This window comes from Labeo rohita, unplaced genomic scaffold, assembly GCF_022985175.1.
Source record: "Labeo rohita strain BAU-BD-2019 unplaced genomic scaffold, IGBB_LRoh.1.0 scaffold_264, whole genome shotgun sequence".
Classification (NCBI taxonomy): domain Eukaryota; kingdom Metazoa; phylum Chordata; class Actinopteri; order Cypriniformes; family Cyprinidae; genus Labeo; species Labeo rohita.
In genome coordinates this window covers 20,936-46,119 of record NW_026128924.1, presented here as the reverse complement: position 1 = coordinate 46,119, position 25,184 = coordinate 20,936, and the positions used below count along the sequence as shown (strand labels likewise).

Genomic DNA, 25,184 nt, shown 5'->3' with positions numbered 1-25,184 from the left:
GGGCCAGTTGCATAAACTTAGCCTCTATGTTAAGACACTGTCTTAAGAACTAGCTTGACCAACTAGCAGTTAACTAAGGGGTAATCAGTCTTATATTTTGGATTCAACTTAGACTAATCTAAGTTTTTATGTAACCGAATAAAAAAAAATGACCAGTCTTAAAAAAAAAAAAAAAATTAGATGACTAACTTTTAAAGACTGGTATAAACCTTTTATGCAACTGGCCCCAGATGTGTTTTTTACTGTACGGTTTATTATCACCATACTGGGGTGTTAGGACACACTCAGACCACAGGATGAGCTCCACCTGCTGGCCTCACTAACACCACTTGCAGCAGCGGTCTACCCAGAAAGTCTCCCATCCAGGTGCAGACAAGATTCAACCCTGTTTAGTTTCAGTGGGTGTGCAGGAGAAAGCTGCAGGTTGGTACTGCTGATTTGTGTGGCATGACTCCTCAAGCGTCCCATGTATGTGTGGCCCAGAGCTTTCCAGGAATAGAGACACTGATGGACTTTTGGTCTAGTTGTTGCTCTCGACTAATGCTTTGACCTCTGTGATTATATAGAGTGATGGATTCATTTAGATTTTTTTTTTTCAGACATATGTGTGTTGTTTCACATCCTCCTTTGAGCAGCTGCAGAATCAGTTTAGTGACTGTGACTCTGACTAATGGAGGTTTTTGTAAGATTCTTTATCACTGTGTGAATGTACTATCACTCACACAACCAGCAGAATTTGTTCTGCAATTAAAACTCTGACAGTAATAATGTCCAGCATCTTTCAGTCTGATTCAGTCTGGACTCTAACAGTGAAATCACTGTTAGATCCACTGCCACTGAATCTAGATGGAGTTCCTGACTGGAGTGTGCTTGTTAAATAAATCAGGTTTAGGAGCTTCTCCAGGTTTCTGTAAATACCAGCTGAAATATAAACTGCCTTTCCAAAGAAGTGCATATCTGCTGGTTCTACAGTTGACTGTGAAATTACTTCTTGAAAAAGGCTCAAAACATCTTTATGTTGCTGGTGATTCACAATGACTTTACACTGTATGTACACACACCAAACAACATATGACAGCAGTATTGTTTGATTTTATATCAGTTTACAACTCTGATTTTCTGATTCTGAGCATAGTTGAGTCAAACTCACCTATCACAGAACAGATCACAGTCGGACTTTGAGCACATGTGTAGTTCCTGTGTTTGGTCTCTGTGTGTCAGTAGTGAGTGATAGTGTTTGAGCAGCTGCAGAATCAGTTCAGTCACTGTGACTCTGACTGACGGAGGTTTTTGTACGACTCTTTATCACTGTGTGAACACACCACCACTGTGGTAACTCTGACAGTAATAATGTCCAGCATCTTCAGTCTGGACTCCACTGATGGTCAGAGTGAAATCACTGTTAGATCCACTGCCACTGAATCTAGATGGAGTTCCTGACTGGAGGGCGGTTGCCCAATAAATCAGGAGTTTAGGAGCTTCTCCAGGTTTCTGTAAGTACCAGGCTAACAAATCGTCAGAACCATCACTGTACACATCTCTGCTGGTTTTACAGTTGATTTTGACTGTTTCTCCTGGTTGAGCTGCTGTCATTGAGGGACTCTGAGTGACGGTGATCTGTCCTCTACACTCTGAAACACACAACAAGAAGAAAATCAACTCAAAACTTTGACAATATACTTGAAGAAATGAATTCATATCAAACTTGTGCTCCACAAACCTTGAGCAAACGCTGTGAGAGTCCAGATGAAGATGATGATGAAGGTCATGTTGATGAAGATTGTTGTGTGTGTCAGTGATGAAGTGTTAAACTCACAGCACTATAAACACTCTCAGAGCACTGAAGCATCTGATCAATATGCAAACACACTCCAGATCATTTACCTGAAGAGAGTCGCTCAGTCTCAGTCATAGGCCTAGAATAAAAAAATCCTGAAGTGATAACATCTAGTAATAATTCTTTTTTTCTTTTAATAGCATTCAATCTTTTATTACCAAACTATTAAAAATTGTATCATTCAATTTAATTCTCAATACATCTTCAAGGACAACTATATTTTTGACTAGTTTTGAATATTTTTGACTAGTTGGATAAAAACATGACTGTTAATTTCTAAATTTTATGACAAATCCATGGATGTTCCTGCAGGTTTTTAACAGACATAAGGATCATGATATATATTTTTTAATAAATTCAGGCTTGTGCTTTAGTAATAATGCAGACTGCATAAATCACATGAACTAAATGAAGGTAATTTGTGCTGTGAGTGGATGTGTTTGTTGGAGACTTGTTGGAGCTGATGTGTGTTTGTGCAGTTAGTGAAGTGTTCAGGAGGTTTTTGTTCAGCTGCTCTATTAGTTTGTATCACTGTGGGTCACTTTCGGCAGCGGCACCAAACTGGATGTTGGCAGTAAGTAAATCATCATTTAATATTATTAATACAACAACTGACTGTTAAACACTTTGTTGCTCTATAGAAATTATCCACTTTCCTATAATTATAAAATTTTATTTTTAGATCACATTGTAAAGATGGTTTTCATTGTCAGGGCATCTTTGTTTTCATCCAAACTATAACAATTTCTGTTATTTCTCAATTAACTTGATTTCATAAGTTTCATTTGATTTTCATTTGATTTTATGTGAAAATTGAAAATTTATTAAACTAACATTTTTTTAGATTAGTGTTTTTTTTTTAATTAAAGCCTGCAGATATTTTTAAACTGGAAATTATGGTTGCTTAATTGCATGTGTGGTAATATTTGAAATATTTTTTATAGTAGACATGCCAAACAAGTTATATTTTCTATATTTTAAAACTAAATTTTGTACCCAATTTTCTCATGCTGTCATCAAACATTGCAATGAACTCCTGCAGTTATTGTGTTTATTCACATCTGATCTTTTATGCTTTTAATCAAAGTGACTTACATTGAAGTTGATAATGAAAATGACTTTTCAGATCAATATATTTCACCAAACTTTCGTTGTTTTGCTGAGAGCAAGCTTTGTAAAAATTCATTCTTGCAGTTTAATGTTGTTAAATTGGCCAAGAAAAGCTATCATTATATTAATTTTTCATACATTTTTTAAAACTTGAAAAGAGAGAAATGCTTTCTTCTTGACTGAGTTGACTATTGTGTGTTTGTCAGGCGTCACTCATCCTAAATTGAGCGTCCTGCCGCCCTCCAGTGCAGAGATCTCCTCAAAGAAGACAGCGACACTGGTGTGTGTGGCCAACAAGGGCTTCCCGTCAGACTGGAGCCTGAGCTGGAAGGTGGACGGGAGCAGCAGGTCTCAGGAGAGCAGCGCTGGGCTCCTGGAGAAGGACGGTCTGTACAGCTGGAGCAGCAGCCTGACTCTCTCTGAGCAGGAGTGGATGGAGAGCGTCTCAGTGAGCTGTGAGGCCACACGGAGCGGCCAGCCTGCGCTCACTGGACACGTGACCAGACATCAGTGTTCAGAGTAGATCTGCTGCTCTTCTCACTCATGTCTCACATGGAGACTAACAGCACATGAGCGACTCCTTCATTCTCCACATCCAGCTTCAGTCACTCTCATCTGCATCTGCTCTGCTTTGTGTGTTTTATACTATAAGACTATATAATGTGTGCTTTATCATTCAGTGGTGATGCTGTTAAAATCGACTCAGTAAATAAAATACAATTGTAACTTTATGCCTTTGTGTTCTTTTTTGTCATTTTTTTTTCAGGTCTTTCTGTGGATCAGGGCTTTAGCTCACATTTAATTTTTTTTCAAACTTCACTCAACGGACCATAAAAACACTAGATACATGATGAGACATTATGAACCTCACAAATACAGTGTAATATCAATTTAAAAAGATAAAGTGTGTTAGATTAACATTTACTGTAGTAAGTGGGAAACTGAATGAATGCTTTATATTTCATTTATTACTGATGAAGTTCAACGAAACTGATGTTTATTATAAGATCATACTGTTTCTACACAGTTGAGTGAGTGATAGTGTTTGAGCAGCTGCAGAATCAGTTCAGTCACTGTGACTCTGACTGACGGAGGTTTTTGTACGACTCTTTATCACTGTGTGAATGTTTCATCACCCTCACAATTACCATCAGAATCTGTTCTACAATGAAAACTCTGACAATAATAATGTCCAGCATCTTCAGTCTGGACTCCACTGATGGTCAGAGTGAAATCTGTTCCACCTTGTGCTCCATTCCCACTGAATCGACTGAAACTCTCATCATAGAGATCATTTACAGCATAAATGATGAGTTTAGGAGTTTCTCCAGGTTTCTGCTGATACCAAGCTAAACCCCAGCCAGCTATTCCAGCATCAGTTTTACACTCTATAGTGGTGGTTTGTCCTTCAGAAACAGTCACAACTTCAGGTTGAGTCACAGTGATTCCTCTGGATGCTGATGACAACAACATTATATGTGTTTAATCAAATTAAATGAACATTAAAGAGTCAAAAATGAACATCTTTCACTTCTGTTACCTGAAATAAAAGCTGTCAGAATCCAGATGAAGCTGCTGAAGAGATTCATTGTGTTTGTTGGTTTTGTACCGTGGTAAACAGCAGTGTGTTATAAAGTGTTTGAGTCTGAACGCTATAAACACTCGGAGCACTGAAGCATGTGCTGATGCAAAGTGACTCTCTGTGGAAAAACCCTCCATCAGTCAGTTGACTAACAACATTTATGTCTTCATATGAATTTCATCATCGACACACTATATATAGAAAAACACAAAAGCACAAAAGCTGATTGAGAATCACAAGTCTGAACATTCAGTAAATGTGCAGTAAAGACGCTGCTCTTTTTTTCGACTGCATGACCTGTTTGTTTGAATGTGTTTGGTGAAATTTATCGCATGTGTTTTCAAATCATTGCATTTTTATTCTGCATGAGTCTCTGGCAGGTAAAGATGATGTTTGTGTGCAAATGATAGATGGAGCTCAGCTAAAAATTGTTTCAGTGAGCAATGACACTAGATGGAGATTCTTCACTGTTAGATACATATGTGACTGGACTAGGGGTGAATCTTTGGGTAGATGTGATTCAATTCATGATGCATATGCTTTGATTCTTTTTAAGAATGATTTTTGTTCATTCAGAATTATTTGATTCACATTGATTATGATTAATTAATGTTTTTTTTTTTTTTTTTTTTTTTTTTGTCTACTTTCATGTTCAGCTCCAACCCTCATCAAACACAACTGAACCAGCCAACATAAACCACTTTAGAGTAATTATTGCACCAAATAACTTAAAAGCAAACACATATACATGTACATACAGGCTGCTTGAAATATAACAAAGAGTGCAATATAACAAATGTGCAATTCACTCTTATTTTTCAGGTTTCCATGACTGTGATAACTCAGTAAACTAATGAAATTCTACAATATTATCTAGTTTCCTCAAAGTCTCATATGCAAATAAAAAAAAAAAAAATCAGCTATAACCTAAGACACCTTAAATGTCGTCTGCTCACCAAATTAAACATGTTAATAAACAGTATTATGTCTTATAAAAATAATGGTGAAGTTTCCACACAATGAAAGTACTTTATTTCAGTATTAGTGGTCGCACAATGACTTGACAGCTTCATTATTGTTTTTCTGTTGTTGATTATAATTATAGTGTTATTTTGAGAGAGCCTTCGTCTGCTCATGTGAGAGTCAGATCCATTGGCAGGATTTGTAATCAGTACATCAAGAAATGAGTGAATCATCGCACCGCCAGGTATATATCGTGGTTATATAGGGTTTGTCACTTTTAGTGGTGTTTGCACAGAATCCTGGTTAATTTATTACTCTGGTATATAATGATAACAAAAATTGTTTTTAATTATTAACTACTGATGAAGAATAACAAAATTAATATTAAGGACATATTTGTGTTTCTGCACTATTGAGTGAGTGATAGTGTTTGAGCAGCTGCAGAATCAGTTCAGTCACTGTGACTCTGACTGACGGAGGTTTTTGTACGACTCTTTATCACTGTGTGAACACACCACCACTGCTGTGTAAACTCTGACAGTAATAATGTCCAGCATCTTCAGTCTGGACTCCACTGATGGTCAGAGTGAAATCAGTCCCAGATCCACTGCCACTGAATCTAGATGGAGTTCCTGACTGACGGAATCAGGAGTTTAGGAGCTTCTCCAGGTTTCTGTAAGTACCAGTGCACACATGGTGTGCTGCAGGCTGTAGCAGTACTGAGTTTACAGCTCATCTCAACATTTTCTCCTGGTGTGGCAGTTTTCACTGGAGTCTGAGTGACTGTGATCTGAGCTTTACACCCTGAAAAACAAACATTTATGAGGCCATAAAAATATATTATTTAACATGCTATAAAATTATTTAATTAATATAGTTTATTTCAAATATACACTATTCACCTTGTAGTATAAAGCAGTATAAAAGTGTCCAGATGAAGATGATGATGAAGGTCATGTTGATGAAGATTGTTGTGTGTGTCAGTGATGAAGTGTTAAACTCACAGCACTATAAACACTCTCAGAGCACTGAAGCATCTGATCAATATGCAAACACACTCCAGATCATTTACCTGAAGACAGTCACTCATTAACACACACAATATACAACTACTAAAATATGAAAAAATAATATTTTTTTATAATATTATATCTTCTAATAGCCAAGTGACTAAATTGTATCAGATCATTTACTTCTGAATAAATCTACAAGACCAACTTTAATATATTAACCTGAATCTTTCCTGTGAGACTTTTAAGAATATTTTTGACTGTAGTTGGAGAGAAACTGTTAATGACTGTTAATTCCTAAATTTAATGCTAAATACAATAGATGTTCCTGCAGGTTTTTAACAGACATGAGGATCATCAAACACGTGTCTCCATCAATCACTGAATCAACTGAGTTTGATTGTGTCATGTCACATCAAATGTTAATTCTTCCATAAATTCAGATTCATGCTTTAGTAATAATGCTACTGCAAAAAGTACATGAAGTAAATGAAGGTAATTTGTTCTGTGAGTGGATGTTTTTGTTGGAGATTCAGTTGATGTGTGTTTGTGCAGTTAGTGAAGTGTTCAGGAGGTTTTTGTTCAGCTGCTCTATTAGTTTGTATCACTGTGGTGGACTTTCGGCAGCGGCACCAAACTGGATGTTGGCAGTAAGTAAATCATCATTTAATATTATTAATACAACAACTGACTGTTAAACACTTTGTTGCTCTATAGGATGCTTTTTATATTTTATTTTGTATTTTATATTAATTTTTATTTTAGTTTACATTGAAATGTTTGGCAGTCAACACTGTAAAGATAGTTTTCATTGTCAAAGCGTCTTTGTTTTCTTCCAGTGAACTATAATTTTCTCTGATTTTTAAGTAAAGCCTACAGATATTTTCAAACTGGATATTATGGATGCTTGATTGTATATTTAATATTTGTATAAGTTCTAAGTTATTTTTAAAGTTATAGTACACATGCCAGGCAAAAGTTATATTTTCTGTTTTTTTTTTTTTTTTTTACTTTTTACCCAATTTTCTCATGCTGCATTCAAAAATTGTAATGAATTCCTGCAGTTATTATGTTTATTCACATCTGATCTTTGATGTTTTTAATCAAAGTGACTAACATTAAAGTCGATAATGAAAATTACTCTTCAAATCAATATATTTCACCAAACTTTTGTTGCTTTGCTGATCACAGACTTTGTAAAAATACATTAATGTGAGTTGCAGTTTATTATTGTTAAAATGTCCAAGAAAACTATAACTGTATTCACTGAATTGACTATTGTGTGTTTGTCAGGCGTCACTCGTCCTAATTTGAGTGTCCTGCCGCCCTCCAGTGCAGAGATCTCCTCAAAGAAGACAGCGACACTGGTGTGTGTGGCCAACAAGGGCTTCCCGTCAGACTGGAGCCTGAGCTGGAAGGTGGACGGGAGCAGCAGGTCTCAGGAGAGCAGCGCTGGGCTCCTGGAGAAGGACGGTCTGTACAGCTGGAGCAGCAGCCTGACTCTCTCTGAGCAGGAGTGGATGGAGAGCGTCTCAGTGAGCTGTGAGGCCACACGGAGCGGCCAGCCTGCGCTCACTGGACACGTGACCAGACATCAGTGTTCAGAGTAGATCTGCTGCTCTTCTCACTCATGTCTCACATGGAGACTAACAGCACATGAGCGACTCCTTCATTCTCCACATCCAGCTTCAGTCACTCTCATCTGCATCTGCTCTGCTTTGTGTGCTTCATACAAGACTATATGTGTGCTTTATCATTCAGTGGTGATGCTGTTAAAATCGACTGAATAAATAAAATACAATTGTAAATTTATGCTTTTGTATTCTTTCTGTTGATCAGGGCTTTAGCTCACATTTAATTATTTTTTTAAACTTCACTCAACGGACTATAAAAACACCTGCAGATACATGATGAAACATTATGAACCTTACAATTATAGTGTTAGATAAATCTGTGTTAGATTAACATTTACTGCAAGTGGAAAACTGAATGAATGGTTTATATTTCATTTAATATCTATGAAAATTCAAAACTCAGAAACACAGTATCATTGTTTGATTGTTTCAACACACTGAAATTGATCAGTTTCACTTCTGCTCATGGAGTGATGAGACAGTTCTAGAGTTTGAGTGGTAGTTTTATAAGACTTATACAACTAATGAATAAACTGTACAAGGATAGAGACTTTTGACTGGAAGATGATGAATAAACTATTTAAGCCGCAACATCTTTATGTAATGTTGATTCTTTATGGAATATTTGTATAATTAGAAAGAAGAAATAAATTATGCATTTTAAAAATACAAAATCAAAAATATCAAGAAAAATTAGTGAGTGGAGAGTTGAAGACATAAACCATAAAAGATCTGAATATATTATCATTATATTAAAATAACTAATAATCTTCAACAATAACGATGGCCCTTAACAAAGCTGATATTAAGATCATATTTGTGTTTCTACATTGTTGAGTGAGTGATAGTGTTTGAGCAGCTGCAGAATCAGTTCAGTCACTGTGACTCTGACTGACGGAGGTTTTTGTACGACTCTTTATCACTGTGTGAACACACCACCACTGTGGTAACTCTGACAGTAATAATGTCCAGCATCTTCAGTCTGGACTCCACTGATGGTCAGAGTGAAATCAGTCCCAGATCCACTGCCACTGAATCTAGATGGAGTTCCTGACTGGCGGATGTTGTACATTAAATCAGGAGTTTAGGAGCTTCTCCAGGTTTCTGTAAGTACCAGTACACACATGGTGTGCTGCAGTCTGTAGGACTACTGAGTTTACAGCTCATCTCAACATTTTCTCCTGGTGTGGCAGGTTTCACTGGAGTCTGAGTGACTGTGATCTGAGCTTTACACCCTGAAAAACAAACATTTATGAGTCCATAAACATATTATTTAACATGCTATAAAATTATTTAATTAATATAGTTTATTTCAAATATACACTATTCACCTGGTAGTATGAAGCAGTATAAAAGTGTCCAGATGAAGATGATGATGAAGGTCATGTTGATGAAGATTGTTGTGTGTGTCAGTGATGAAGTGTTAAACTCACAGCACTATAAACACTCTCATCATCTGATGAATATGCAAACACACTCACTGTCATTTACCTGAAGACAGTAGAGATACACAGTTGTGCCATTTTATTATTATTTTTGATAATATATTTATCCATGGTACTGTATAATAGATAAAAGGTCATCCAATAGGGAATAACCATTTAAATCTTGCCTAAAAATTTCATTATAAAGCAGTTATATAGCAGCTTAAAATCACAAACTGGAAACGTGATGAATCCATTTTGGTATTGATTATGAAACAAATGATTTCAGCCTTCATGCAATAACACTTTTAATTTTAAAGATGAACATTTTGTGCTGCTGTTTATAATAATCCATGTCTGATGTTGAGTGTCATATCAGTGTGTGTGAGTGTCGTTGTCTCTTTCTCTGCTGGAGTTTGTGTTCATTTGAGTGTGACGGAGGTTTTTGTACGACGCTTTCACTAGAATGAAGCACTGTGGTGGACTTTTGGTGGAGGAACTAAACTGACGATCAGTAAGTCTCTTTAAAATGTTTTTAAGTATCATTAAAATGTATGACATTGTTATTTATTTTATTAAGTAAACATTTGCCAACAACGTTATTGAAATTGAAGAAGAAGAAAGATAGAAAAGCTTATTTATTAATTCCAACATTTCATGATGACAACTACTGTATTCATTTCCAGTGATATTTCATGACGTTTCTTCTTTCCATTTAAATTCATATTTCATATCTTTTCAATTTGTTTTACTTTACATGAATAATTTCATATCTTATTATTGCTAATATTTCATTGCATTTTAATTTATTGATTGAAATAGTTTGATTCTGTATATGCAATTATTTCTTCATATATTTTTTATTTTTTCCATTGTTCTTGATAAAGTTCACAATTAAGAGTTTTTAAAATGCATGACACAAAAGTTTGATAATACGAACAAAATAATTCTAATTTTGTAGAAATCATCATCAGGCAAAATAAATAATGAACATTTTGAAAAAAAAACTTTAAGTTACATTTCAATATAATTACGATTATGTCTCATACGATCTTTTAAAAATACAATTAATATAAAATTAAACAATTAATTTTTTTCTAAATAATTTTGAATTTGCATGTGAACAATGTTTTTCAAATCAGTTTGAGAATAATTTAAAATGTAACCCATTAATTCAGAAAATAGCAAATCATTATTATTTTTTATGGTATAGGGTACAACGGGGCTAAAGGCGCCTTTGATATTATTTTCCTCTAAACCACTAAAAGAAAAATGTGGCGTACACTTTCCAAAACATCCGCTTTTCAATATACACATGCAAAATTGTCTGATCCTTGACGTGATCACGGGCAGCAGCGCAAAGTCGATTCTGTGCTTACTTGATCTAATATTTGATGTTTTTAAAAATGTTGTAGATTTAAGTAGCAAATGAGAATCGCTAAAATTATTCAATATATCTTGAGACAAAGGTCTTCTTAGTGATTTTCAGTTTTGTTTAAGATAATAAAAACAGCAGTTTTTAAATAATGAAAGAATATGTAAAAGTATGGTATTTGGGGTAAAAATCGCCCCTGCTGTTGGGGCTAAAAGGCACAATAATTAACATGATAATTAACAGAAGACTGATTTTTCCATTTGTTGACATGACATTGTTAGATTCAGATGGTAAATATCATATATTATATTGGGTGTCCATCTTAGAAATAATCACCATGTTTAGAATAAAACCATCATTTTTAAAAACATGCTATTAATCATATCATATAATAAAATATCATTTGTTGTTACTGCTGTAAATCTATATTAAATTATTATGGGATCTCCTTCAATGCTTTCAGAATCTTTACATTTTAAAATGATTTTGTTTCTGTATTTTAAAAAATATGTTTTATATTAACATATTTTAATGACAGTATATTTATAGAACAAATAATATTTATTTTATTTGCTAAAGTGATTGTTTGAACAAGTATTAACTTTGACATTATATATATATATATATATATAAAACATTATTTTAGCTAAAGTATTTGTATCAATACTGTGTGCCTTTTACCCTGTGTTTGGGGTAAAAGGCCCCCTGCCACCTCACACATTTATAAGATTTTTAAACAAAAAAAAATTGTATGATTTATTTTCACACAAAATCTTTTGCTCCATAAATGTTCAATACAAACATATGTATTTTCCTGCAATCATACACTTTGGGCGCAGTGAAAAGAACATTTTTTCTTAAGGGGCGCCTTTAGCCCCATTGTACCCTATTGTGTTTGCCGTTACAGTGTTTAAATTAGATGTACATAATACATTTAGTAGTGGTGAACATTTATTTAATGGAGATTTAATGTAGGATAGTGTCTATGTGGTATATGAATGAAAGCAGTGAGATCAAACTACAGTAACAATGAAATGATTGTGATTTTTATTGAATAATCATGTCTGAAACTATGAGCTGAATTGTAAGAGTGCTGGAGTGTGACTTTGTGTTGTGTGTGTTTGTGTGTTTCAGCTGGTCCCGCAGTGAAGCCCTCCGTGTCTCTGCTGCCGCCCTCTTCTCTGCAGATCTCTGGAGACTCAGCCGCACTGCTCTGCCTGCTCAGCTCTTACTCTCCACAGGGGGCGCAGGTGAGCTGGATGCTGGACGGGTCAAAGGTCACCGAGGGGGTTCAGACCAGCACAGAGAGCGAGCGGGACGGACGCTACAGCCGCAGCAGTGTCCTGACCCTTAGCAAAGCACGCTGGGAAGGTGCAGATCGCTTTGTCTGCAGAGTAACACATGACGGAGCTGATCAAGAGGCCTTATTCGTCAAGAGCTCCTGCTGATGTTTCTCCAGTGAAGAGCAGCAGGATTCACAGCAGTCACGTGATTTACAGCTCAATACTGAAACAGTCTTTCAATGTGCTGCCTTTAATTCAATAAAGCTTCTGAACGCCTTACATTTGTGTTCGACTGCATCATTGATCAGTGTGTCGTTCCTTCACTAAAGTTTGAGCTGCTGTTGATGATTGTAATAGTTGAGAACAGCTGCATTTAGCAGTAAATGTGAACTGAAGCTCTTGGGGTTTGAACATGGTCACTGGAGACGGAGCTGCTCTATTCTGAGACCATCAGAATCACTAAAGCTGCCAATGCAAATCTGATTTTCACCTCAAACTCACAGTTTCACTGTTTGATTGGTTCAGAGCTCTGAACTGGAACAGTTTCACTTCTGCTCATGGAGTGATGAGACAGTTATGGAGTTTTAGTTGTAGTTTCATAAAGCCAGTTCATCAGGGATACATTATGATTATAGTAAATCTACAAAACTAAACACAAGAAGTACAAAAGTGGAATTTAGAAAATTGTTGGTTTTTTTTTTTTCATTTGATATCAGTTCATTTCAGATTCTGAGCACTGAGTCAAACCCATCTGTCACAGGACAGATCACAGTCTAATAGAGCTGATCTCACTTATAACTTTTGAGCACATGTGTAGTTCCTGTGTTTGGTCTCTGTGTGTCAGTAGTGAGTGATAGTGTTTGAGCAGCTGCAGAATCAGTTCAGTCACTGTGACTCTGACTGACGGAGGTTTTTGTACGACTCTTTATCACTGTGTGAACACTGGGCCACGGAAGCTTTCCACACAGTAATAATGTCCAGCATCTTCAGTCTGGACTCCACTGATGGTCAGAGTGAAATCTTTGTTAGATCCACTGCCACTGAATCTAGATGGAGTTCCTGACTGGCGGCTGCTTGTATCATAAATGAGTAGTTTAGGAGCTTCTCCAGGTTTCTGTAAATACCAGGACACACAGGGTGGGCTACAGCCTGTATCACTGCTACTGAATTTACAGCTCATCTCAACATTTTCTCGTGGTGTGGCAATTTTCATTTGAAGGAGTCTGAGTGACTGTGATCTGAGCTTTACACCCTGAAAAACAAACATTTATGAGTCCATAAAATATTTATTAGGCTACTTGTCATATTTTTAAGTGATAAAATTATATAATTTAAATGATTCAAATATATACTAGTCACCTTGTAGTATAAAGCAGTATAAAAGTGTCCAGATGAAGAAGATGATGAAGGTCATGTTGATGAAGATTGTTGTGTGTGTCAGTGATGAAGTGTTAAACTCACAGCACTATAAACACTCTCAGAGCACTGAAGCATCTGATCAATATGCAAACACACTCCAGATCATTTACCTGAAGACAAGCCTTAGTCATAGGCCTGTAATAAAAAACAATTACTTCTTTCAGTCTATCTATCTATCTATCTATATATCTATCTATCTGTCTGTCTATCTATCTATCTGTCTATTTATCTATCTATCTGTCTATCTATCTATCTATCTAGTATTGTAGTTGGATTGACATGTCACTGTATGTTTCTGCATGTTTCTGCACGTCTCTGTCAATCACGAGTCACTGAATCATTGTAAGTTGCGTCACACGTTTATTTTGCAATTTTATATAGGCAGCACATATTTTTTTATAATCCTGCTGTTGTTGATATGGACTATGTTGACGAGAGTGATGTAGTAATATTCAATGTGAAGCTTACACAGCAATGTACCTGAGAGAAAACAGATTTGACCATCATATTTTCAACAGTAAGAAAAAAGTTTGAACAAGTAAAGCTTGTTTTGCATAACATCACAGTTATATATGACTTGAGAATAAGGACTGAAGTTAACAAGAACATTTTAAGGAAAATATAATTATATTATCATAATGATTTCATTATTGATCCTTTCAAGTCAAGTCAAGTCAAGTCAAGCTTTATTGTCATTCCGCTACATGTGTGGACATACAGTGGAACGAAATGTCGTGTCTCGCAGGACCATGGCGCTACATAAATAAACATAAATATGAACATAAATACACTAGACGTAGAAACAATTTTTTAAACCTATACATATACTATAAATAACTGACTATACATACACATAACCTAAGACAGACTATACAAGTAGTTTACATAATAACTGTGCATGATAATGTGCAGAAGAGGTATTTAAAGGTTAAGATGCAAAAAGTGCAAAAAGATTTGTGGTGCGTTGACAAATAGACATTTGTGAGTCCTTATTAGGTCCTTGTAATGTTAATAAGTGTTAACAAGAAAGTGTCCGGTGCAAAGAGAGAAGAGAGTGTTTCTACAGGTGGTTTGTCTAGCCCACTCACCTGTAGGTAGCACACTCAGAGGTGCACAGTGTTTTCTGTGTACATGTAGTGTTTATAGGAAAGTGTCTGGTGCATATAGAGATGAAAGAATGCGTTACTACAGGTTGTTTGTCCAGCCCACTCACCTGTGTGTAGCGCACTCAGAATTTTTTCAACAGTTTACATTGTGGATAAGGTTTCAGAGGGGGGTGAGGTGGTTGGAATTGAGGGCTCTCACAGCCTGGGGGAAAAAGCTGTTGAGCAGTCTTGCAGAGCGGGCTCTGATGCTCCTGTAGCATCTTCCTGATGGCAGGAGCTGGAAGAGATGATGGGAGGGGTGGGTGGGGTCCTTCACGATACTAGTGGCTTTACCTGAGCATCGTGCAAGGAAAATGTCCAGAAGGGAGGGGAGAGGGGCACCGATGATTTTTGCAGCTGTGTTCACTGTCCGTTGTAGGGTCTTGCGGTCAGCAGCACTGCAGTTCCCATACTAGACAGTGATGCAGCTGGTCAGCACACAAATATCGTCCATGTAAAAACACCCCTGGCCAAATGCCCCCAGAGGGCATCACTTTCCACTTTGATAATTACTGTAGTTACCATGATCTGAGCATGACACCCTTTCTTTTTCCCTCCGATGTAATCTATCTAGGTGGTTGAATAAAAATATGTGGACTTTATATCTAAAAAATTATCTCAACTTAGCACCAGCAAGCAGCTAGACAGTTAGCATAAGCTAACAATATTTACTTATTTTCAGTATGGTTGAATAAACATTCATATCTGTCTACTCCAGCTGATCCAAACAATATAAAAATGTATACTGTTGCTAAACAATATAAAAACAGACGTCACGTAGCGCTACATGCGTAGCATTTTAATAAAACTCTTAACGTTACATCAGCGAGGAATATGAATGTGCATGAGTTATTTTATTTAAGCTGTTATTTAAATTTTTCGTTTTCGAATTCAAGTATTTCAGTACGCTTAAAATCACCTTTTACAGCAGATGTAATTCACAAACAACGGACAGCTTTGACCTAAATATGATTTTCAGTTATAATAATCCTAAAATTCGACATTAGTAACCTACTTTTCGCAGCATCAGTCGCGCGCGCGCACAAGATCTCCCGGTTCTTACTTGTGAATTCAGTTGACTGGAGACTCGCTCTGAACGGATCATTTGAATCAATGAGTTGTCGACTCGAGAACAGCTGCAATCGGATCATTCCAATTCGTGAATGAATTGTTTGATGTGATTGGCGAATCAGATTAACAGGTTCATTGAAAAGAATCAGTTTGTTTATGAATCAGACACGTGATATATTATAAGAGGTAAGGATATGTTTTTGAAATGTAGTGAAGTAAAAAGTACGATCTTACGCTTTGGAATGTAATGAAGTAAAAGTGAAAGTTACTCAAAATAAAACTACTCCAGTAAAGTACAGATACTTGAAAAATGTACTTAAGTACGAAGTACAACTACTTCGTTACTGCCCACCACTGTTTTTTGTTCAGCTGCTCTATTAGTTTGTCTCACTGTGGGTCACTTTCGGCAGCGGCACCAAACTGGATGTTGGCAGTAAGTAAATCATCATTTAATATTATTAATACAACAACTGACTGTTAAACACTTTGGTGCTCTATAAGATGCACTTTTACTTTTATTATATTTTAATTCTATTTTTAGTTGACATTGAATGTTTGGTAGTCAACATTGTAAAGACGGTTTTTATTGTCATGACATCTTTGTTTTCATCCAATGAACTTGTTAGAAAGGTGCACTAAAATAAAATTCACATTAGGTTGTCATTTTGGCACCACTTTAATTGAAAATGTTCAGAAAGTAATTAAAATTAAATTCAGATTTGTGTGGTTGCTTAAATTCATTTTTGTTAATATTTGTATAAATTATTTTTAAAGTTAGAGTAGACATGCCAGACAAAAGATACATTTTTTTTTTTTTTTAAAACAAACTTTGTACCCAATTTTTTCATGCTGTCATCAATAACTGTAATGAATTCCTGCATTTATTGTGTTTATTCACATCTGATCTTTGATGCTTTTAATCAAAGTAACTAACATTGAAGTTGATAATGAAAATGACTCTTTAAATCAACATATTTTACCAAACTTTCATTCGTTGCTGCTGATTTGAATGTAAAAATTAATTGAGGTGACTTGCAGTTTAATCTTGTTTAAATGGATATGAAAACCTCTCACTGTATTAATTTACCATTTATTTTTGAAAACCTGAAAGGCGTGAAATGCTTTCTTCTTGACTGAGTTGACTATTGTGTGTTTGTCAGGCGTCACTCGTCCTAAATTGAGCGTCCTGCCGCCCTCCAGTGCAGAGATCTCCTCAAAGAAGACAGCGACACTGGTGTGTGTGGCCAACAAGGGCTTCCCGTCAGACTGGAGCCTGAGCTGGAAGGTGGACGGGAGCAGCAGGTCTCAGGAGAGCAGCGCTGGGCTCCTGGAGAAGGACGGTCTGTACAGCTGGAGCAGCAGCCTGACTCTCTCTGAGCAGGAGTGGATGGAGAGCGTCTCAGTGAGCTGTGAGGCCACACGGAGCGGCCAGCCTGCGCTCACTGGACACGTGACCAGACATCAGTGTTCAGAGTAGATCTGCTGCTCTTCTCACTCATGTCTCACATGGAGACTAACAGCACATGAGCGACTCCTTCATTCTCCACATCCAGCTTCAGTCACTCTCATCTGCATCTGCTCTGCTTTGTGTGCTTCATACAAGACTATATGTGTGCTTTACCATTCAGTTATAATTTTATTACAATTCAGTCAATAAATAAAATACAGTTGTAACTTTGTCTTTGTGTTCTTTTGTGTCATTTTTGTTTTGGGTGTCTTTTTGGATCAGGGCTTTAGCTCACATTAAAAACATTTTAGAAATTTCACTCATGAAAAAATACCTGCAGATACATGAAACATTATGTACAAATATAGTGTACATACAAATATAGTGTTAGATTAATTTAATTAGATAAAATGTGTTAGATTAATGTTACTGTAGCAAGTGGCTAACTGAATAAATAGTTTGTTTAATTTAATATCTATGAAAATTCAAAACTCAGAAACACAGTTTCACTGTTTCATTGGTTCAACGCTTTGAAGTGGATCAGTTTCACTTCTGCTCATGGAGTGATGAGACAGTTATGAAGTTTGAGTGATAGTTTTATAAGACTTATACAACTAATGAATAAAGTGTACAAGGGATGGAGACTTGAGACTGGAAGATGATGAATAAACTATTTAAGCAGCAACATCTTTATGTCCTGCTGATTCTTTTTGGAATATGAATGTATAATTAGAAGAAATAAATTCTGCATTATAAAAATACATAATCAAAAATATCATGAATTGAAAAATGAGTGAGTGGAGTAACTTTAATAATCCTCAAAAATAATGATGGACCTCAATAAAATTGATATTAAGATCATATTTGTGTTTCTGCACTGTTGAGTGAGTGATAGTGTTTGAGCAGCTGCAGAATCAGTTCAGTCACTGTGACTCTGACTGACGGAGGTTTTTGTACGACTCTTTATCACTGTGTGAACACATAGTTACCACTGATAGAGTGTCGACTCTTACAGTAATAATGTGCAGCATCTTCAGTCTGGACTCCACTGATGGTCAAAGTGAAATCAGTTCCATCTCGTGCTCCATTCCCACTGAATCGATTGAAACTGTTACCATAGCGATCATTTACGGCATAAATGATGAGTTTAGGAGTTTCTCCAGGTTTCTGCTGATACCAAGCTAAACCCCAGCCATCTATTCCAGCATCAGTTTTACACTCTATAGTGGCAGTTTGTCCTTCAGAAACAGTCACAACTTCAGGTTGAGTCACAGTGATTCCTCTGGATGCTGCTGACAACAACATTATATGTGTTTAATCAAATTAAATGAACATTAATGGTTCAAAAATGAGCATCTTTCACTTCTGTTACCTGAAATAAAAGCTGTCAGAATCCAGATGAAGCTGCTGAAGAGATTCATTGTGTTTGTTGGTTTTGTACCGTGGTAAACAGCAGTGTGTTATAAAGTGTTTGAGTCTGAACGCTATAAACACTCGGAGCGCTGAAGCATGTGCTGATGCAAAGTGACTCTCTGTGGAAAAACCCTCCATCAGTCAGTCAACTAACAGTGTTTATGTCTTCATATGAATCTCATCATTGACACACTATATATAGAAAACACAAAAGCTTTGAGAATCACAAGTCTGAACATTCAGAAAATGTGCAGTAAAGATGCTGCTGTTTTTGACTGGATGATCTGTTTGTTTGAATGTGTTTGGTGAACTTTATCAATCAAAAATGAACATGATCATGATTGAGATGAAAACTGATTTGTTTTATGGCCTTAAGTCACTGCATTGCTATGCTGTATGAGCCTCTGGTGTGTAAAGATGATGTTTGTGTGTAAATAATAGATGGAGCTCAGCTAAAAACTTTCAATGAGCAATGACTCTTCACTGGTAGATACATATGTGACTGGACTAGGGGTGAATCTTTGGGTAGACATGATTCGATTCATAGGTTTTGATTCTTTTTAAGAACGATTTTTGTTCATTCAGAACAATTTAATTCACATTGATTATGATTAATTAATGATTTGATTTTTTTTTTTTTTTTTACATCAGAATGCCGAATCCCGTTAGAGATCTACTTCTATGTGAAGTTCAGCTTCAACCATCATCAAACACAACTGAACCAGCCAACATAGTTTGATTATTGCACCAAATAACTTAAAAGCAAACAAATATACATGTACATAGGCTGCTTGAAATATAACAAAGAGTCTAAATGTAACAAATGTGCAATTCACTCTTATTTTACAGGTTTCCACAACCGTGATAACTCAGTAAACTAATTAAATGGTACAATATTATCTGATTTATTTAGTTTCCTGAAAGTCTCATATGCAAATCAGCTATAACCATAAGAGCCCTTAAACGTCAACTTCTCACCCAAATGAACAATGTTAGTATTTTATCTAACAAAAAATAATGACGTTTCCACACAATGAAAGTGCTTTTTTAATTCAGTATTAGTGGCCACACAGTGACTTGACCGCTTTATTAATGTTTTACTGTCGTTGGCTGTAACTGTAGTGTTATTGTGAGAGAACCATCATCTGCCTATTGGTAAGATTTGTAATCCATACATTGAGGAAACAAGAGAATTTTATATCGCTATAGACCACAGATTTTGGAATGCTGGAGCATCTTATCATGGTTATATATGATTTGTCACTTTCAGTGGTATTTGCACTGAATTCTGGTTAATTTGTTACTCTGGTGTATATGGAAGATGATGAATAAACTATTCAAGCAGTGACTGTGTTTATGTGCTGGCTATGACTGCATTATTAGAAAGAAAAAAAATCTGATTGCATCACATTTATAACTATTTTCAAAAATGCTTATGAAATACAACAAAATTGATATGAGAATCATATTTGTGTTTCTGCACTGTTGAGTGAGTGATAGTGTTTGAGCAGCTGCAGAATCAGTTCAGTCACTGTGACTCTGACTGACGGAGGTTTTTGTACGACTCTTTATCACTGTGTGAACACCCAGTTACTGTTGATGTAGTGTACACTCAGACAGTAATAATGTCCACCATCTTCAGTCTGGACTCCACTGATGGTCAGAGTGAAATCTGTTCCATAATTTGCTCCATTGCCACTGAATCTAGATGGAGTTCCTGACTGCCGTGATCTAATGTCATAAATGAGGAGTTTAGGAGCTCCTCCAGGTTTCTGCAGATACCAGGAGAAACAGTCACTACATCCCGCTGAACGATCTCCAATTCCTTTGCTAGTCTGACATTTTATAGTAACTGTTTCTCCTGGTTGAACAGCTGCTGCTGAGGGAGTCTGAGTCACTGAAATTTGTCCTCTTGTTTCTGTAAATGACATTTTGTAAGATAATAATTAACAAAATCTGTTTTTACCATCAAACACATGCATATAAATCACATTTTGAGTTATTAACAGAGTAAATGAACCTTGAACAGAAAGAATGAGTGTCCAGATACAGACGCTGCTGATGATCATCATCTTCTTGCTGGTTGATCTTTCAGTTAAAATGCAGAAAAGCTCTCAGTGATGAAGTGTCAAACTCACAGCACTATAAACACTCTCAGAGCACTGAAGCATCTGATCAATATGCAAACACACTCCAGATCATTTACCTGAAGACAGATGCACTATTTTTCCATTTTGTTTGAACAATAGCTCTTTTTTTTCTTTTTTCTTCTAACTATTATTTTGAGCTCAGCTGAAATGTGTTTTAATGACCAATTTCATTAGGACTTAGAATCTGAAAATAGTTTTGATGGATTGTAATAGATGAGAACAGCTGCATTAACAGTAAATGTGAACTGAAGCTCTTGGGGTTTGAGCTGCTCTATTCTGAGACGATCAGAATCACTAAAACTGCCAATGCAAATCACAGTTATGGAGTTTGATTGTTAGATTCATAAGGCAAGTTTATCATGATTGTAGTAGAAACTACAAAAACAAAACAAAAACTACATCATTACACATCTGTCACAGCAGGACAGATCACAGTCTAATAGAGCTGATTTGACTTATAACTGTGTTTTGTGCACACGTGTAGTTCCTGTGTTTGGTCTCTGTGTGTCAGTAGTGAGTGATAGTGTTTCAGTTCAGTTCAGTCACTGTGACTTTGATTGACAGAGGTTTTTGTACAACTCTTTATCACTGTGTGAACATTGAATCACCCTTACAAACACCATAAGAATTAGTTCTGCAATAGTAACTCGTACAGTAACAATGTCCAACATCTTCAGTCTGGACTCCACTGATGGTCAGAGTGAAATCAGACCCAGATCCACTGCCAGTGAATCTAGATGGAGTTCCTAAATGGAGGACGTTAATTAAATAAATCAGTAATTTAGGAGCTTGTCCAGGTTTCTGTAAGTACCAGGATAGAGGCTGAGAACCACAGCCGTAGTGGACTTCAGGATTGGTTTTCCTGGTTGAACAGATTTCACTGCAGGCGTCTGAGTGATTGTCACTTCACTTCTTGATTCTACATTAAGGAGAAAAAATAAACATTTACATTTATTATATATGTTGAAGGACATTTGTTAAGAACAGACGATGAGTTAGAATAGAGTCTGTTTATTTCCTCACCTGAGAAACAGCAGCTAGTGAAGATGCAGATGAAGATGATGAAGCTCATTGTTGCTGTTGGTTCAGATTCTCAGTGTTCCAACTCAGAGATATAAAACCTCCTGAAGCTTGTGCTACAATGCAAATTGTCTCTATGTAAATCTGTGCACGGGTTACAGCAGATGATGCACAAAACATAACAATGTTTAGGATATTTTTGTCATTTTATGAGTCAAAAACATGAATTCATGTGTCTGAAGCTCCAGGCTTTCTGATGATTTAAATGACAGTATTGGAAATAGAAACTCCATGAGAGGGCAAAGCCCATTGTAGAGGTCACAGGTCATCAAAACTGATTGAAATTCATTAGGATGTCTAATGAAAATGTGATTAACGAATTTTTTTTGTTTATTTACCTTTTTATATATTTAGAGTTACAAGTTCATGCATCTAGAGACATTCAGAGATGATGAGGTTGTTTTTGTGAAAGTCATTTTAGTCCAATAATCCATCACTGATGTTGAGAAGAGCTGATGTTGAGTGTCATATCAGTGTGTGTGAGTGTCGTTGTCTCTTTCTCTGCTGGAGTTTGTTTATCTGAGTGTGACAGAGGTTTTTGTACGACGCTTTCATTAGAATGAAGCACTGTGGTGGACTTTTGGTGGAGGAACTGAACTGGTGCTCAAAAGTAAGTCTTTTTAAGTTATCTAATAAAAATGTATAATGTATGTGTTTTAAAGTGAGGTTATTAAAGAACTTTTGGCAACAATATTTGTAATTTATTACAATAATCCATTATCTCAAAGCTTTACTTACATTTCACATCTTATTATAAATTGGCATTCAATTTTATTGATTGCACCAGTTTATGTATTTAATTGTTACCATTTGTCTGCTATATTATGAATTTTTTTTTTTTCCATTTCAAGCCATGGTTTAGATTTCTACTTAATGTTTTACTTTAGAGATTTCACACCTGATGTATTATAAAAAATACACAATCAAATATCACAATAAAATGATCAGTTTTTATTTTGAAAGTGATGTTTTATAAAAGCAGTTTTAAAAAAACATTTTACTTAATTTAGAATGTAACAAATTAGCAAATACAGTATATCATATTTGCTTTAGAAAACTGGCTTATGTGTATACATACAGCGTCGCCACTTGATACACTGTACAAAAAAAAAACGAAACAAAAAAAAATCCATAACATTTACAGTAAACAAAAGGCTGCTGTGATTGCCAAACTTGTTCTTATTCACTTCCAAAAAATAAATGTAACATTGCTTTACTGTAAAATTACATTAAGTGTCCTGTTGGATTTTTACAGTTATCATACATACTGTATAGTAAAATATCTTATGGTTAACCAATTAACAGTTTAATTATTATTATTATTATTATTATTATTATTATTATTATTGCTGTAGCATTTGTACAGTCTTCTACCATAAAAATGTTTTTTTTTATTTATTTTTTTTTTTCAGAGAATATTTCTTAATTAATTTAGCTAATGAAGAATATATTCAAACTTCAGTCATGATAGTGTTTATGTGTTATATAAATGAAAGCAGTGATGTGGAATTACAGAACATCTGCTCCAGTGAAGATTGTAGCTGCAGGTGTGAATAATTGAGTTTTGTGTGTGTTTGTGTGTTTCAGCTGGTCCCGCAGTGAAGCCCTCCGTGTCTCTGCTGCCGCCCTCTTCTCTGCAGATCTCTGGAGACTCAGCCGCACTGCTCTGCCTGCTCAGCTCTTACTCTCCACAGGGGGCGCAGGTGAGCTGGACGCTGGACGGGTCAGAGGTCACCGAGGGGGTTCAGACCAGCGCAGAGAGCAAACAGGGTGGACGCTACAGCCGCAGCAGTGTCCTGAGCCTCAGCAAAGCACGCTGGGAAAATGCAGAGCGCTTTGTATGTAAAGTAACACATGACGGAGCTGATCAAGAGGCCTCGTTCCTCAAGAGCTCCTGCTGATGTTTCTCCAGTGAAGAGCAGCAGGATTCACAGCAGTCACGTGATTTACAGCTCAATACTGAAACAGTCTTTCAATGTGCTGCCATTGATGTTCATTCAATAAAGCTTCTGAACGCCTTACATTTGTGTTCGACTGCATCATTGATCAGTGTGTCGTTCCTTCACTAAAGTTTGAGCTGCTGTTGATGATTGTAATAGTTGAGAACAGCTGCATTTAGCAGTAAATGTGAACTGAAGCTCTTGGGGTTTGAACATGGTCACTGGAGACGGAGCTGCTCTATTCTGAGACCATCAGAATCACTAAAGCTGCCAATGCAAATCTGATTTTCACCTCAAACTCACAGTTTCACTGTTTGATTGGTTCAACGCTCTGAACTGGAACAGTTTCACTTCTGCTCATGGAGTGATGAGACAGTTATGGAGTTTGAGTGTTAGTTTCATAAGACAAGTTTATCATGATTGTAGCAGAAACTACAAAAACAAAATGCAAAAACTACATTACTGGAACTGTGAAGTTTTTTTTTTTTTTTTTATTTATTTGTCATTAAAGCCTATTTTATGACAGTCAGAGCCTATTTAACTAATACACATCTGTCACAGAACAGATCATAGTCTAATAGAACTGATTTCACTCCTAACTCTGTTTTGAGCACATGTGTAATTCCTGTGTTTGGTCTCTGTGTGTCAGTAGTGAGTGATAGTGTTTGAGCAGCTGCAGAATCAGTTCAGTCACTGTGACTCTGACTGACGGAGGTTTTTGTACGACCCTTTATCACTGTGTGAACACACGATCACCAGCACAATAAACACCACTTTGACAGCTCTGACAAACTCTGACAGTAATAATGTCCATCATCTTCAGTCTGGACTCCACTGATGGTCAGAGTGAAATCACTGTAAGATCCACTGCCACTGAATCTAGATGGAGTTCCTGACTGGAGGCGGTTTGCATAATAAATCAGAAGTTGAGGAGTTTCTCCAGGTTTCTGCAAGTACCAGGCTAAATAATGATCCCGATTAGGCCATACATACACATCTCTGTTGGTTTTACAGATAATTTTGACTGTTTCTCCTGGTTGAGCTGCTGTCATTGAGGGACTCTGAGTGACGGTGATCTGTCCTCTACACTCTGAAACACACAACAACAAGAAGAAAATCTGCAGATGAAATCAATGATCTTTGCCAAAACAAGCAGATGTAATGTATTAAATGCAGTAAAAGTGAGTCTGACCGTTGAGGAGCAGCAGCAGAGAGCAGATGATCAGAGCGAGTGTCGTCATCTTTACTGGGAATGAGTGAGAACTGAAGGACAGTGATGTTGATTTACAGTCTGACTGACA

General features: G+C 36.2%; 5 gene segments (V, D, J or C); 1 reads left to right on the top strand and 4 right to left on the bottom strand.

Moving 5' to 3' along the window:
* Window positions 1-23,964, top strand: part of LOC127159921 (Ig kappa chain V region Mem5-like) — a 74,347-nt gene extending 50,383 nt beyond the window's left edge. The window contains 2 exon segments of the V gene segment in view: window positions 10,042-10,074; window positions 23,531-23,964. Of these exon segments, the coding sequence occupies window positions 10,042-10,074; window positions 23,531-23,844 (347 nt within the window).
* LOC127159925 (immunoglobulin kappa variable 4-1-like) lies at window positions 1,190-25,184 on the bottom strand. The segment is given in 2 exon segments: window positions 1,190-1,631; window positions 25,076-25,184. Coding segments are annotated over 2 exon segments (375 nt in total).
* On the bottom strand, window positions 3,996-4,602 carry LOC127159924 (Ig kappa chain V region 3381-like). The segment is given in 2 exon segments: window positions 3,996-4,404; window positions 4,488-4,602. Coding segments are annotated over 2 exon segments (393 nt in total).
* Window positions 18,151-18,842, bottom strand: LOC127159928 (Ig kappa chain V region 3381-like). The segment is given in 2 exon segments: window positions 18,151-18,589; window positions 18,673-18,842. Coding segments are annotated over 2 exon segments (372 nt in total).
* Window positions 20,197-20,845, bottom strand: LOC127159923 (immunoglobulin kappa variable 3-11-like). The segment is given in 2 exon segments: window positions 20,197-20,631; window positions 20,734-20,845. Coding segments are annotated over 2 exon segments (399 nt in total).